Source organism: Trichechus manatus, unplaced genomic scaffold (assembly GCF_000243295.1).
Source record: "Trichechus manatus latirostris isolate Lorelei unplaced genomic scaffold, TriManLat1.0 scaffold00056, whole genome shotgun sequence".
Taxonomy (NCBI): domain Eukaryota; kingdom Metazoa; phylum Chordata; class Mammalia; order Sirenia; family Trichechidae; genus Trichechus; species Trichechus manatus.
Genome location: NW_004443992.1, coordinates 9572655 through 9584593, shown reverse-complemented (window position 1 = coordinate 9584593; position 11939 = coordinate 9572655). Strand labels below are relative to the sequence as shown.

The 11939-nt window shown below is 44.4% G+C and overlaps 1 protein-coding gene across 1 annotated transcript in view; it reads right to left on the bottom strand.

The window, feature by feature from the left end:
• KIAA2012 (KIAA2012 ortholog) overlaps positions 1–11939 on the bottom strand; it is a 134408-nt gene that overhangs the window by 84021 nt on the left and 38448 nt on the right. The window contains exons 10-11 of the mRNA XM_023732997.1: positions 8176–8352; positions 5237–5347 (exon numbers count right to left, since the gene is read on the bottom strand). Coding sequence (XP_023588765.1) covers positions 5237–5347; positions 8176–8352 — 288 coding nt within the window. The remainder of the gene's footprint in view (positions 1–5236; positions 5348–8175; positions 8353–11939) is intronic.

The following is an 11939-nucleotide window of genomic DNA, read 5'->3' as shown; positions in this document are numbered from 1 at the left end:
GCTTGGTAAAGTAGAGGGTCAGTGAAAAGAGGAAGACCCTCGATGAGATGGACTGACACAGTGGCTGCAACAATGGGTTCAAGCATAACAACGATTGTGAGGATGGCACAGGACTGTGCAGTGTTTCATTTTGTTGTACATAGGGTCACTATGAGTTGGAACTGACTCAACAACACCTAACAACAACAACATTGGCAGGAGGCTTCAGTTCCTTGCTACATCGACTTTTCCATAGTACTGCTTGAGTGGCCTCATGACATAGTGGTTGGCTTTCTCCAGAGTGAGTACCCACAAGAGAGGACAAGGAGGAAGCCACAATGCCTTTTATGACCCCATCTGAAAAGTCACACACCATCACTTCTATCCTATTCTATATTCATTAGAAGTGAGTTACTGTGTCCAGCCCACACTCACGGGGAAGGAGAATTAGGCTCTTCTTTTTGATGGAAGAAGTTTGAAAGAATTGGTAGATACATTTTAAAACCACCACACCAAGAAAGACTTGCAGAAGAAGGGTGCTAATTAAATAACCAAAGAACAAGATGCATTTTTGGAGTAAAAATCTATTTAAGACAAGAACAAATGCTAAATGGAAACTCTGAAAGAGACCAGGAATTTAAATTTATGTGAGACCTGAAGTCTCAACCTGAATTGTTGGCATAGATACCCATGGAACTTCTTACAATAATGTCTGAAAGAAAACTTCTATTGTTGGCACCATGGCTAGAAGAATAAATGAAGGATTTGAGTCAAGGGTAAGCAATTTCGAGAGCATTTCCAATGTTTTAACTTGTATCCCTCCAAGTTAACTTCTTTTCTCAAATCTTCTAATTTTCTAAGTGTTGCAATATCCCAACATGACCAAGAGGGTCAAATTCCAGCTCTAGTCTTCAATTTTTTTTTTTTCCTTCTGAAGGTTATTCATTTCTCTGTGCTGTCTGCAAGCAAGATATCATGATCTAATTGCCTAAGAATTTATTTCCAAATAGATATTGACAGAGTCTGAAAGTCTCAGAAAGATCAGACAGATCATATTTCCTCCTTTACTCAAGACTTTTTATCATTTAAAAAAACCACTAACAACTCTGATCCCAAAAGAACTTTCCTTTGTGCCACCTGGGGTATTCAGTCAATCAACAAGCATTTCTTGGACATATGGTAAAGATAAGAGGTTATCTTTGTTCTCTAAAATACGTATAATATATTTGAGAGCTAAACAGAAAACAGATGCAGTTAAATACAATAATCACAGAAATGGGATTGAGAGAAGTGGGCTGTATAAGATGAGTGGGATTTATTAAGGAAAATGTCCCAGAAAAGATGAACCTTAATGTAGAAGGAGCCCTGGTGGTGCAGTGGTTAAGCACTTGACTGTTAACTGGAAAGTCAGCAGTTCGAACCCACCAGCCACTCCATGGGAGAAAGATGTGGCAATCTGCTTCTGTAAAGATTACAGTCTTGGAAACCCTATGGGCAGTTCTACTCTGTTCTATAGAGTGTGTCTTAGGTTGGGTTCTCTAGAGAAGCAAAACCTGTAAAGCATATAAATATCTATATAGAGAGATTTATATAAAGGAAATGGCTCACGCAGTTGTAGGGGCTGTAATGTTCCAAGTCCGTGGGTCAGGTTAGAGGCATCTCCTGGTTCACGTAGCCGCAGGGGATAGCGAATCCAAGACCAGAGAGCAGGGCTCTTGCTCATAGGCTGTGAAGACTGACGAATCCCAAGATCAGTAAGCAAGACCGCAGGTAAGCTGCTAGCTCAAGTTCCAAGAACCGGAGGTCAGACAAACAGGAGCCAGCTGCAGTATCCAGAGCGAGCAAAAGTCCACGAACCTTGCCAGAATGTCCGCTTATAGTCAATGCAGGCCACATGCCCAAGGAAACTCCCTTTCAACTGATTGGCTACTCACAGCAGATTCCGTCGTGGAGGTGATCACATTATATCAAATCTCATCACGGGAGTAATCACATCATCGTATGACTACCAAACTACATCATAACTGCCAAACCACTGAGAATCATGGCACAGCCAAACTGACACATAACCCTAATAATCTCAGGGTGGCTATTAGGATCAACTCAATAGTAACGGGTTTGTTTTTAACCTGGAACTTAAAGCTAATCTAAATATTTGGGGCCAACTTGGGCAAAGACTTGGAGATGAGAGAAGGAAGACTGAGTGTTTGGACCATCAAGGATATGAGCAAAGGCTGGGTTGAAATATAGTGGGAGATAAGACTGGAGAGGTAGTCCAGGGGTGGTGATCAAGATGGCTGTGAACAAACTGAGCTGCAAAATAGTTTGGTGTGGTTTGGGACAAATCCATTGCGAGAAGAGAAAATTTGTTCAGTATACTGCTTCTCAAAACAACAACAACAAACAAGCAAATAAACAACCCAAAAAACAAACTCCTTTCCCATTAATAGAGATCCTTAGAAAGCTAGACCTGTGCTATGGACTCTTGTGGGGAGATGTAGGTTTAAGTCCTGCCTCTCCTTCCAAGTAGTCCAGTCACCATCAAGACTAAAGGTCAACCAACTGTATATGGAGGAAAGGGTGGAGAAAGGCCGGTGACTGACTGACTGATTGAGGATTGATTCATTTAACAAGCATGCTTTGAATGTCTTCTGGTTTGAGAGGCAAGAAGGATTAAATATTTCATTTGTGAGATTGGGACAAGGTGGCAGGCAAGTCTCCGTTTATTCAACACAAGTTCCATTGCTCACTCTCTCCTTGGCTTCTCTTTCTCCCTCTCTCTCTCTCTCTTTCTTCCTCCTTTCCTTCCTTTAATGTGCAAATTATTGAAAGATTTTTCAATGAACATTTATTGTGATCCTGCTATGTATGTATCAGGGACTGTGCTAGGTGCTGCAGGTACTGAAATGACTGAAGCTTTATATTGACAATGGTGATGACAAATTTAAAGCCTAAATGTTTCCTTTTCTGCTTCTGACTTTTTTTTTAATTAAAAAAAATTTTTTTTGTACATTAGGTGAAGGTTTACAGAACAAATAGTTTCTTATTAAACAGTTAGTACACATATTATTTTATGACAATGTTTAACAACCCCACAACATGTCAACACTATCCTTTCTCAACCTTGGGTTCCCTATTACCAGCCCCTCCTGCCTTCTAGTCCTTGTCCCTGGGCTGTTGTGCCTCTTTAGTCTCATTTTGTTTTATGGGGCTGTCTAATCTTTGGCTGAAGGGTGAACCTCGGTAGTGACTTCATTACTGAGCTAAAAGGGTGTCCGGGGGCCATACTCTTGGGGTTTCTCCAGTCTCTGTCAGGCCAGTAAGTCTGGTTTTTTTTTGTGAGTTAGAATTTTGTTCTACATTTGTCTCCACTTCTGTCTGGGACCCCCTGCTGTGATCCCTGTCAGAGCAGTCAGTGGTGGTAGCTGGGCACCATCTGGTTGTACTGGACTCAGTCCGATGGCGGCCGTGGTAGTTGTGGTCCATTAGTCCTTTGGACTAATCTTTTCCTTTTATCTTGCTTTCTTCACACTCCCTTGCTCCCGAAGGGGTGAGACCAGTAGAGTATCTTAGATGGCTGCTTACAGGCTTTTAAGACGCCAGACACTACTCACCAAGGTAGAATGTAGAACATTGTCTTTATAAACTACCTTATGCCAACTGAGCTAGATGTTCCACAAAGGGATTTTTATAGGTTCTGTTCAGCCCTGGTGGTGCAGTGGTCAAGAGCTCGGCTGCTGACCAAAAGGTCGGCAGTTTGAATCCACCATCCGCTCCTTGGAAACCTCATGCAGCAGTTCTACTCTGTCCTATGGGGTCGCTATGAGTTGGAATTGACTTGACGGCAATGGGTTTTTTTTTCTTTTTCTTCTTCTTTTCTTGGTTTATTCAGCCTCACCCATTATAAGTAAAGTGCTCTGTATGGGTGACCATGATCAACCCTGCTGGTCAAGCCCAGTAATGAGGGACATGAAGGCAGAAGGCAGTACTCAAAGCCAGCTGGTCTTCCCTTCATGATTTTGGGCCATTTGTCCATGTACATTGGGACCCCACCAAGCTTGGGATATAGACAGAGTGACTATTGTCCCTGGGATGGGGCTGCTATTTGCTTCTGACTTTTGCTTTGCCTAGAGGGGAGCTATCCCTCCTGGAACAAAGTGGACAATGTGCAGCAGGTGAACAGAATCATATTTGATTTCCAGTTGTTGTACCAGCTGTGCCACACTGGCAGTGGTCTCCACCTGTCTAACTTCTGCTTCCACCAACTCAGAACCAAGTTATTTTTATACTCACATCATGGCATAACCCAAGTGGTTTTGGATATTCTTTAATGCTGAATTTGGAAGCAAAAGCATTCTTATTTATGGAAACCCATATACTAGGTGGCTACTTCAATAGCAAGGATACAAGATGTAAAATGCAGCAATAGTCAAGGAATTTTCCAGCTGCCAACAGTGAGGGAGTCATGTAGTCCAATCGCCTCATTCCAGGTGAGAAACCTTGGACATAGGGAGGATGAGGGACTGACCCAAAGTTATCTGGCAATGTAGACGAAAGCCAGGGCTACTCTGATCTCCTGGCTCTTAGTCCATGCTCTTTTATCAAGCCAGTTGTGACATATCTCACAAAATGAGTGCAGATTGTAGTCTCCCTCAGCAAGAGGGCTGCTGGCTTTACTGCTCATGCATACACATCACGATGGTTCCTGAGCGGTTGACACTCACCACCCTCTGCCTTCATTTTTTTTTTCCTTTGCAAAGCAGCTGTACCCAGAGCCAGTATCTCTTTTCCAAAAATTTAACATGCCAGAGGGTTGTTGGAAATGGCCCTGATATCTGTCAGGAGCCAGATGATTCACGGCAATAAACCAACGTGCATAACAAGATACCTGATTGGATTACCAATTAGCCATGTCCACCTCTGGAGGGTGGTTGGAAAGAAGAGAAAAGGCAGTGTTTAGTTTGGGCAAATATCAGGAGGGCTTTATCATTCTCATCAAGGCATCAACACGGCACATTAGACCTCCTCCAAGCCATTCCACTGGAACTTCTCTTTCCAGCTTCTCCAGCAAGAGTAAACTTGTTATGCAAACATTGGGTTATTGTGTCTGAGCTACAGAAGCACCTCTGTGTCAAAGAGAGGGGAGAAACCAGCTGACTTGGGTTTTAATGATGTCTCTGCTACTGGGAAGTTTTGGAAGCTACAGGTAAAATCTTCCCCTTTGAAAACGAGGCTAACCTGGAATGTGTCATCTTACCTTCAACACGCAGAAGATTTTCCGTTTGGGTAGTCCCCAGGAGGGACAGGCAGGCTTTTTCTCCATCTGGACCCAGGAAGCAGTGTCCCAGTGTGGAGTCTCTGGAATCTTCTTCAAAATAAGCACAAGGCATGGGCAGTTTTAGCACCAGTGCAGGTGAGGGAAGCTGAATCTGGACTGTGTTCCCCTAATTCCAGATGGGTACAGGCACACAGATACCTGTGTGCTCAGGTGCTCACCAGACAATAGAGCAAGCCTTACTCCTGGGATTTGGCAGAGCAGGGTTATTGTTTAGGCCCTGTCCTCTGGGATCTAAGGTGGGAGGATCAGGGTGAGGCTGCCAGTAGCCTATACCTTGCCTTTGTGTGAATCTGGAAATGGCGTCCCCTCTGGGCTCAAGCAGCCCTACAGGAGCAAGGCTTGGCTCATGGGGCACACCTTGTGTGAAGGAAAGGGAACCCCTTTCTCCAGGTGTGTACAGTCCAGCTTCTGGGTACAGGGATTGGCGATCCCAGCCTCGACTTTCCCTATCCATCAAATGCCTTTGTGCAGTGCTCAGCATGCACAGCCATACCCTGATACAGGGACCAAATTCTGGGACAGCTTAGTGACTCCAGGGGGCTCAGGCTGAGGGGGAGGAGAAAGCTGTATTTCCCACAGGTGCTTAGAAAGACTGAAGGTGTTTATATAACCCTACCTTCCCTATCTCCAAGGTAAAGGGGCCAAGAGGAGGGATGGCCACCAGCCACAATGGACGCTTAAGAGTACACACACAGAAAGGCACAATCCACACACATTTACAAACACACATATTTACAGATGTGTGCATACACACACACTTACAACATGCATATATATGCACATTTACACAGGGTACGCACACACACATGCCCCACCAGACACATGCAGAAGTGCATGCATGTACACGCACTTACACACATGCACATGGGCATACACATGCATACACACGTGCACAACGGCACACTCACACATCCACACATGCTTGCACGCTCATTCGCAGGCATGCATACATAGAGACATGCACAATCACACACTCATACACCCACAGGTATGCATGCATGCCACAAGGCCTTACACACAGGCACTCCCACGGGCATGCAAGCACACACAAATCCCCACACACACTCACTCGTGTACTCACACATGCATTCCCTTACATACACACACGTACCCCTTACGCCTAAATATGCACTTGAGGCTTCCAGTTGCCCTCTTGTCATAGCCATGGCCCTAACATTCATTTTAGTCAGGTTCCCCCTGCATAAAGATGTCTGAGTAAATGTGTGTGTTCGGTGGGAAGTGTTCTGGGCTATGTAGCCTCCTAGGAAGGCCCTTGGTGCTGGCATCACAGTACCTGAAGTTTGGATCAAAATTAAAAAAGCATCACTACCATAGAAGTATAAAGAAGGGGATTGTGAAAGAAAGTTTTCACCCCAGAAATGATTTCCAAGTGAAAACAACATCTTTGGGGAGTGAGTGTGTGTGTGTGTGTGTGTGTGTGTGTGTGTGTGTGTATTGTGGAGAAGGGGATTTGATTTTGACCAATGCGGCCTTAAACAAATTTGATTTTGACCATCACAGCCTTACACAAAGAGGCTACAAACTCATAATGGTGTTATTGATCTGCGTATTTAATTTATGCTTAAAGAATTCAACTCTGTATGCTTGGGGGAGGGAGAGTGAGAGAGAGAGAGAACTTTAAATAGTGAGGCCTTCTGTCCCTGAGTGAGCATGAGATGAATAATGTGAAATCTGTTGTCTTCCTGGTGGCTCTCAGTTCCCGTGTGTCTCTGGGAGCGTGAATTTCTTTTGCAGCCTGGAGTGTGATTCTGATGTTAACAGAGATACTCTCTTCACACAATCTGGTCCCCAAACACACGCCAACTCCTTTATCTGGTGTTCAACCAGAAAATGCAGTCCAATGCTCCATCGAGGGAGGGACAGCTGGCTGGGCTGCACTTACTGGGAAATGATTTGTCAGCCTCCAGCATGGCACCTCCCTAAGGGATTTTCAGGGGTAATTTAGACTCTAAGCAATTTTTGCCTTATGAACTGCCTTTAGATCAAAGTCCCTGTGGAAGCTGCTACTGCACTGTCCTTGTGTTGTTGAGCTTGTGTAAGCATCTTAGTCCCCTCCCTGACTGTCAGGGCCTTTACGACAATAACTTTAAGTGGGCCAAGTTATAGAGAAGTCCCTGGGTGGCACAAACGTATAAGTGCTTGACTACTAGCTGAAAGATTAGTGGTTCAAACCCACACCTAGGCACCTTGCAAAACAGGCCTGGCGATCTGCTTCCAAAAGTTCACAGCCTTGGAAACCCTATGGAGCAGTTCTACTCTGCACACATGGGGTCTCCATGAGCTGAAACTGAATCGAGGATAACTAACAACAACAACAAAGTCATAGAGGGAGTGGCCTTGCCCTGCCTCCCCCTTCAGTAGAAATGCAGGCGCCATCCCTCTCTGTGGGCAGGCCTCAGGCTCTGCCCTGGGCTGGAGGATAACTTCTTTCAGGGGACTCTTCCTATTGGCAGGGTCACAAGGCTTCTTTCAGGGGGAAAGGTTATGGCTTGGGGTTCAGTATGCCTGGTAAATTCAGTAGTATGCCTCCCCATGAGTCCAGGGAGCTGTGTCATTACACGCTACTGCCAGGGGTGAGGACAGCACGAAACAACTTGGCAATGCATGTTGGTGCAGCAAACCCCTTAAAACGTGTACTGACTCCTGAGGAATATGCACGGTGAACACTAATCCCACTGACATCGTCGGAAACACTGCCCACTTCCTCTCTGCAGTGGGTAGCTTTCAGAGAGCTTATATCACAGCTGCCACGCAGCCCTGGCAGATGATGAAAATGAGCCCAGGGTCATAGACAAGCCAAAGGGAGGCTGGGGCATCTGCACCCCGGGAACCGTTACCTTGTCCTGCTGGGAGCCCCCTCCCGAGCTGTCTCACATTCGTGGGACCTGTGAGGCTGCAGGGGCCTGATGTCCTGGGGCTGTCCAGGTCCCTCTGGCTCTCTGACTCTCTTCTTCCTTTAATCGGGGGCAGAAGACCCAGTGGTGGGACCCCATTCTGGGGTGGGGCCTCATCATCTTCAAAAGCAAAAGGGGGAAAAAGCATGAGCGAGAGAACTTCTGCATTAGCAAGAAGGAGGAAGAATCTCTTTTCTAACTTGGTGATGGCTCCTAGTATTTAGGGTGGTTTATTCCACTCATTCTCAGTTTTATCCCTTTTCCAGCCCTGCTAAAGAGCGGGTATCTTCCACGGTCAAGGCGAAATTACTCTTGGCTAGAATAGTGGCCCTCATTTGGGGGATCTCCAAGAACTGAGAGGAAATGAACAGTGATTGTTGTTACCCTCATCGTGTTGATGGGACCCCGAGACAGAGGGAGGACTAGAGAGCCTGCAAACTCCTTCCAGCCCTCAGTCTGAAGCTCTGAGGAGGAAGACCCCCAGCTTTAGAGCTCACAGGATTATTGGGTACAGATTTCCAGTCACAAAACAATTTTGCTAAGCAGAGCCAATGGTCACATTGCCCGCTTAAGGTACAGAAGGTACAAAGTACCCCCTCTCCCCTATATGGCAGTAGGAGGGTTACACTCCAATCTACCCTCCATCTCTGGTCTCCCTTTCTCTAACTCTTCTCAAAACCAGCAGGGACTGTTCTAGGAAGAGTTAATCTCAGTAATTTAAGTGATTAAGGCCTTGGAGTCCTGGTGGTGCAGTGGTTAAGAGCTTGGCTGCTAACCAACAGGTTGGCAGTTTGAATCCACCAGCCAGTCCTTGAAAACCCTATGGGGCAGTTCTACTCTGTCCTATATGGACAGTATGAGTTGGAATCAACTTGACAGCAATGCGTTGTTTTGGTTTTTTAGGCTGACTGGTGGAGCCCTGGTGCCATTGTTGTTGAGAGCTCGGCTGCTAACCAAAAGGTCGGCAATTCGAGTCTACCACCCACTCCTTGGAAACCCCATGGGGCAGTTCTGCTCTGTCCTATATGTATGAGTTGCAATTGACTCGATGGCAATGGATTTTGTTTGTTTGTTTATTTTAATCTCATTCAGAGACAGTGGTTTTTATTTTATGTTCAACACAACTGTTGCTATTTGTTTAAAAGCTAGCTTCACATACAGTCTCATAGTATCATCACCCCACAGACTGCTTATTTATTACAATAGAGAGATCTGGCAGGCACACCTTTAACCGAATAATGAGACTAACATCACTTATAATGGAACAAACTGACATTTATTTTGTGTGCCCTGATGTGATGCGCTGAGGACTCAACGTCACCTATGTGAAAAACCTGCCAAAAATGTATACTCTGAACCTAATCACAAGGAAATAGATAAACCCAAATTGAGGGCAATTCTGCAAAACAACTGGCCCATACTCTTCAAAAATGTCAGTGTCGTGAAAGACATTAGGTCTGAGGAACCGATCTAGATTAAAAAATGTGAAAGCGATGTGACAACTAAATGCAACCCATGGCCCTAAGTTGGTTCCTAAATTAGAAAGAAAAACAACAGCTATAAAGGAATAGTATGGTATAAATGGAGAAGTTTGAATATGGCTATATAATAAAACAGTATTATATCAATGTTAACTTCCTTGAGTGTGGTAATTGTATTATTAGGAAGAATATCCTTGGTTTTAGGAGATAGCTGCTGATACGAGAAAGCACATACAATCTTTGCAACTTACTCTTAGATGGCTCAGCAATAAAACAAAATACTTGTGTGTGTGTGTGTGTATGTATAAAGGTGGCTTCATTTTTGTGATATTCCTGTTAGGTGCCATTGATCCCATGTGACAGAGTAGAACTGCCCCATGGAGTTTTATCTTTATGGGAGCAGATTGCCAGTTCTTTTTCCTGTGGAGCCACTGGGTGGGTTCGAACCACCAACCTTTCAGTTAGCAGCTGAGCACTTAATCGTTGTGCCACCAGGGCTCCTCTCTGTGATGTTGTTGTTGCTGTTAGGCGCCGTCGAGTTAGTTCCAACTTATAGCGACCCTACGTACCACAGAACAAAACGCTGCCTGGTCCTTTGCCATCCTCACAATCATTGCTATGTTTGAGCCCATTGTTGCAGCCACTATGTCAATCCATCTCATTGAGGGTCTTCCTCTTTTTCGCTGACCCTCTACTTTACCAAGTATGATGTCCTTCTCCAGGGACTGATCCCTTCTGACAAATGTCCAAAGTATGTAAGATGTAGTCTCGCCATCCTTGCTTCTAAGGAGCATTCTGGTTGTACTTCTTCCAAGACAGATTTGTTTGTTCTTTTGGCAGTCCATGGTATGTTCAATATTCTTCTCCAACACCACAATTCAAAGCTGTCAATTCTTCTTCGGTATTCCTTATTCACTGTCCAGCTTTTGCACGTATATGATGCGATTGAAAATACCATGGCTTGGGTCAGGCGCACCTTAGTCTTCAAGGTGATATCTTTGTTCTTCAACACTTTAAAGAGGTCTTTTGCAGCAGATTTACCAATGCAATACGTCTTTTGATTTTTTGACTGCTGCTTCCATGGGTGTTGATTGTGGATCCAAGTAAAATGAAATCCTTGACAACTTCAGTCTTTTCTCCATTTATCATGATGTTGCTAATTGGTTCGGTTGGGAGGATTTTTGTTTTCTTTATGTTGAGGCATAATCCATACTGAAGACTGTAGTCTTTGATCTTTATCAGTAAGTGCTTCAAGTCCTCTTCACTTTCAGCATGCAAGGTTGTGTCATCTGCATAACACAGGTTGTTAATGAGTCTTCCTGCAATCCTGATGCCCCGTTCTTCTTCATATAGTCCAGTTTCTTGGATTATTTGCTCAGCATACAGATTGAATAGGTATGGTGAAAGAATACAACCCTGACACACACCTTTCCTGACTTTAAACCATGCAGTATCCCCTTGTTCTGTTCAAACAACTGCCTCTTGGTCTATGTACAGGTTCCTCATGAGCACAATTAAGTGTTCTGGAATTCCCATTCTTCACAATGTTATCGATAATTTGTTATGATCCACACAGTTGAATGCCTTAGCATAGTCAATAAAACACAGGTAAACATCTTTCTGGTATTCTCTGCTTTTAGTCAGGATCCATCTGATATCAGCAATGATGTCCCTGGTTCCCTGTCCTCTTCTGAATCTGGTCTGAATTTCTGGCAGTTCCCTGTGAACATACTGCTGCAGCTGCTTTTGAATGATCTTCAGCAAAATTTTACTTGCATGTGATATTAATGATATTGTTTGATAATTTCCACATTCGGTTGGATCGCCTTTCTTGGGAATAGGCATAAATATGGATCTCCTCCAGTTGGTTGGCCACGTAGCTGTCTTCCAAATTTCTTGGCATAGATGAGTGATCACTCCAGCACTGCTTCCTTTTGTTGAAACATCTCAATTGGTATTCCGTCAATTCCTGAAGCCTTGTTTTTCTCCAATGCTTTCAGTGCAGCTTGCACTCTTCCTTCAGTACCATCAGCTCCTGATCATATGCTACCTCTTGAAATGGTTGAACATCGACCAATTCTTTTTGGCATAATGACTCTATGTATTCCTTCCACCTTCTTTTGATGTTTCCTGGGTCGTTTAATATTTTCCCCATAGAATCCTTCACTACTGCAACTTGAGGCTTGAATTTTTTCATCAGTTCTTTCAGCTTGAGAAATGCCAAGT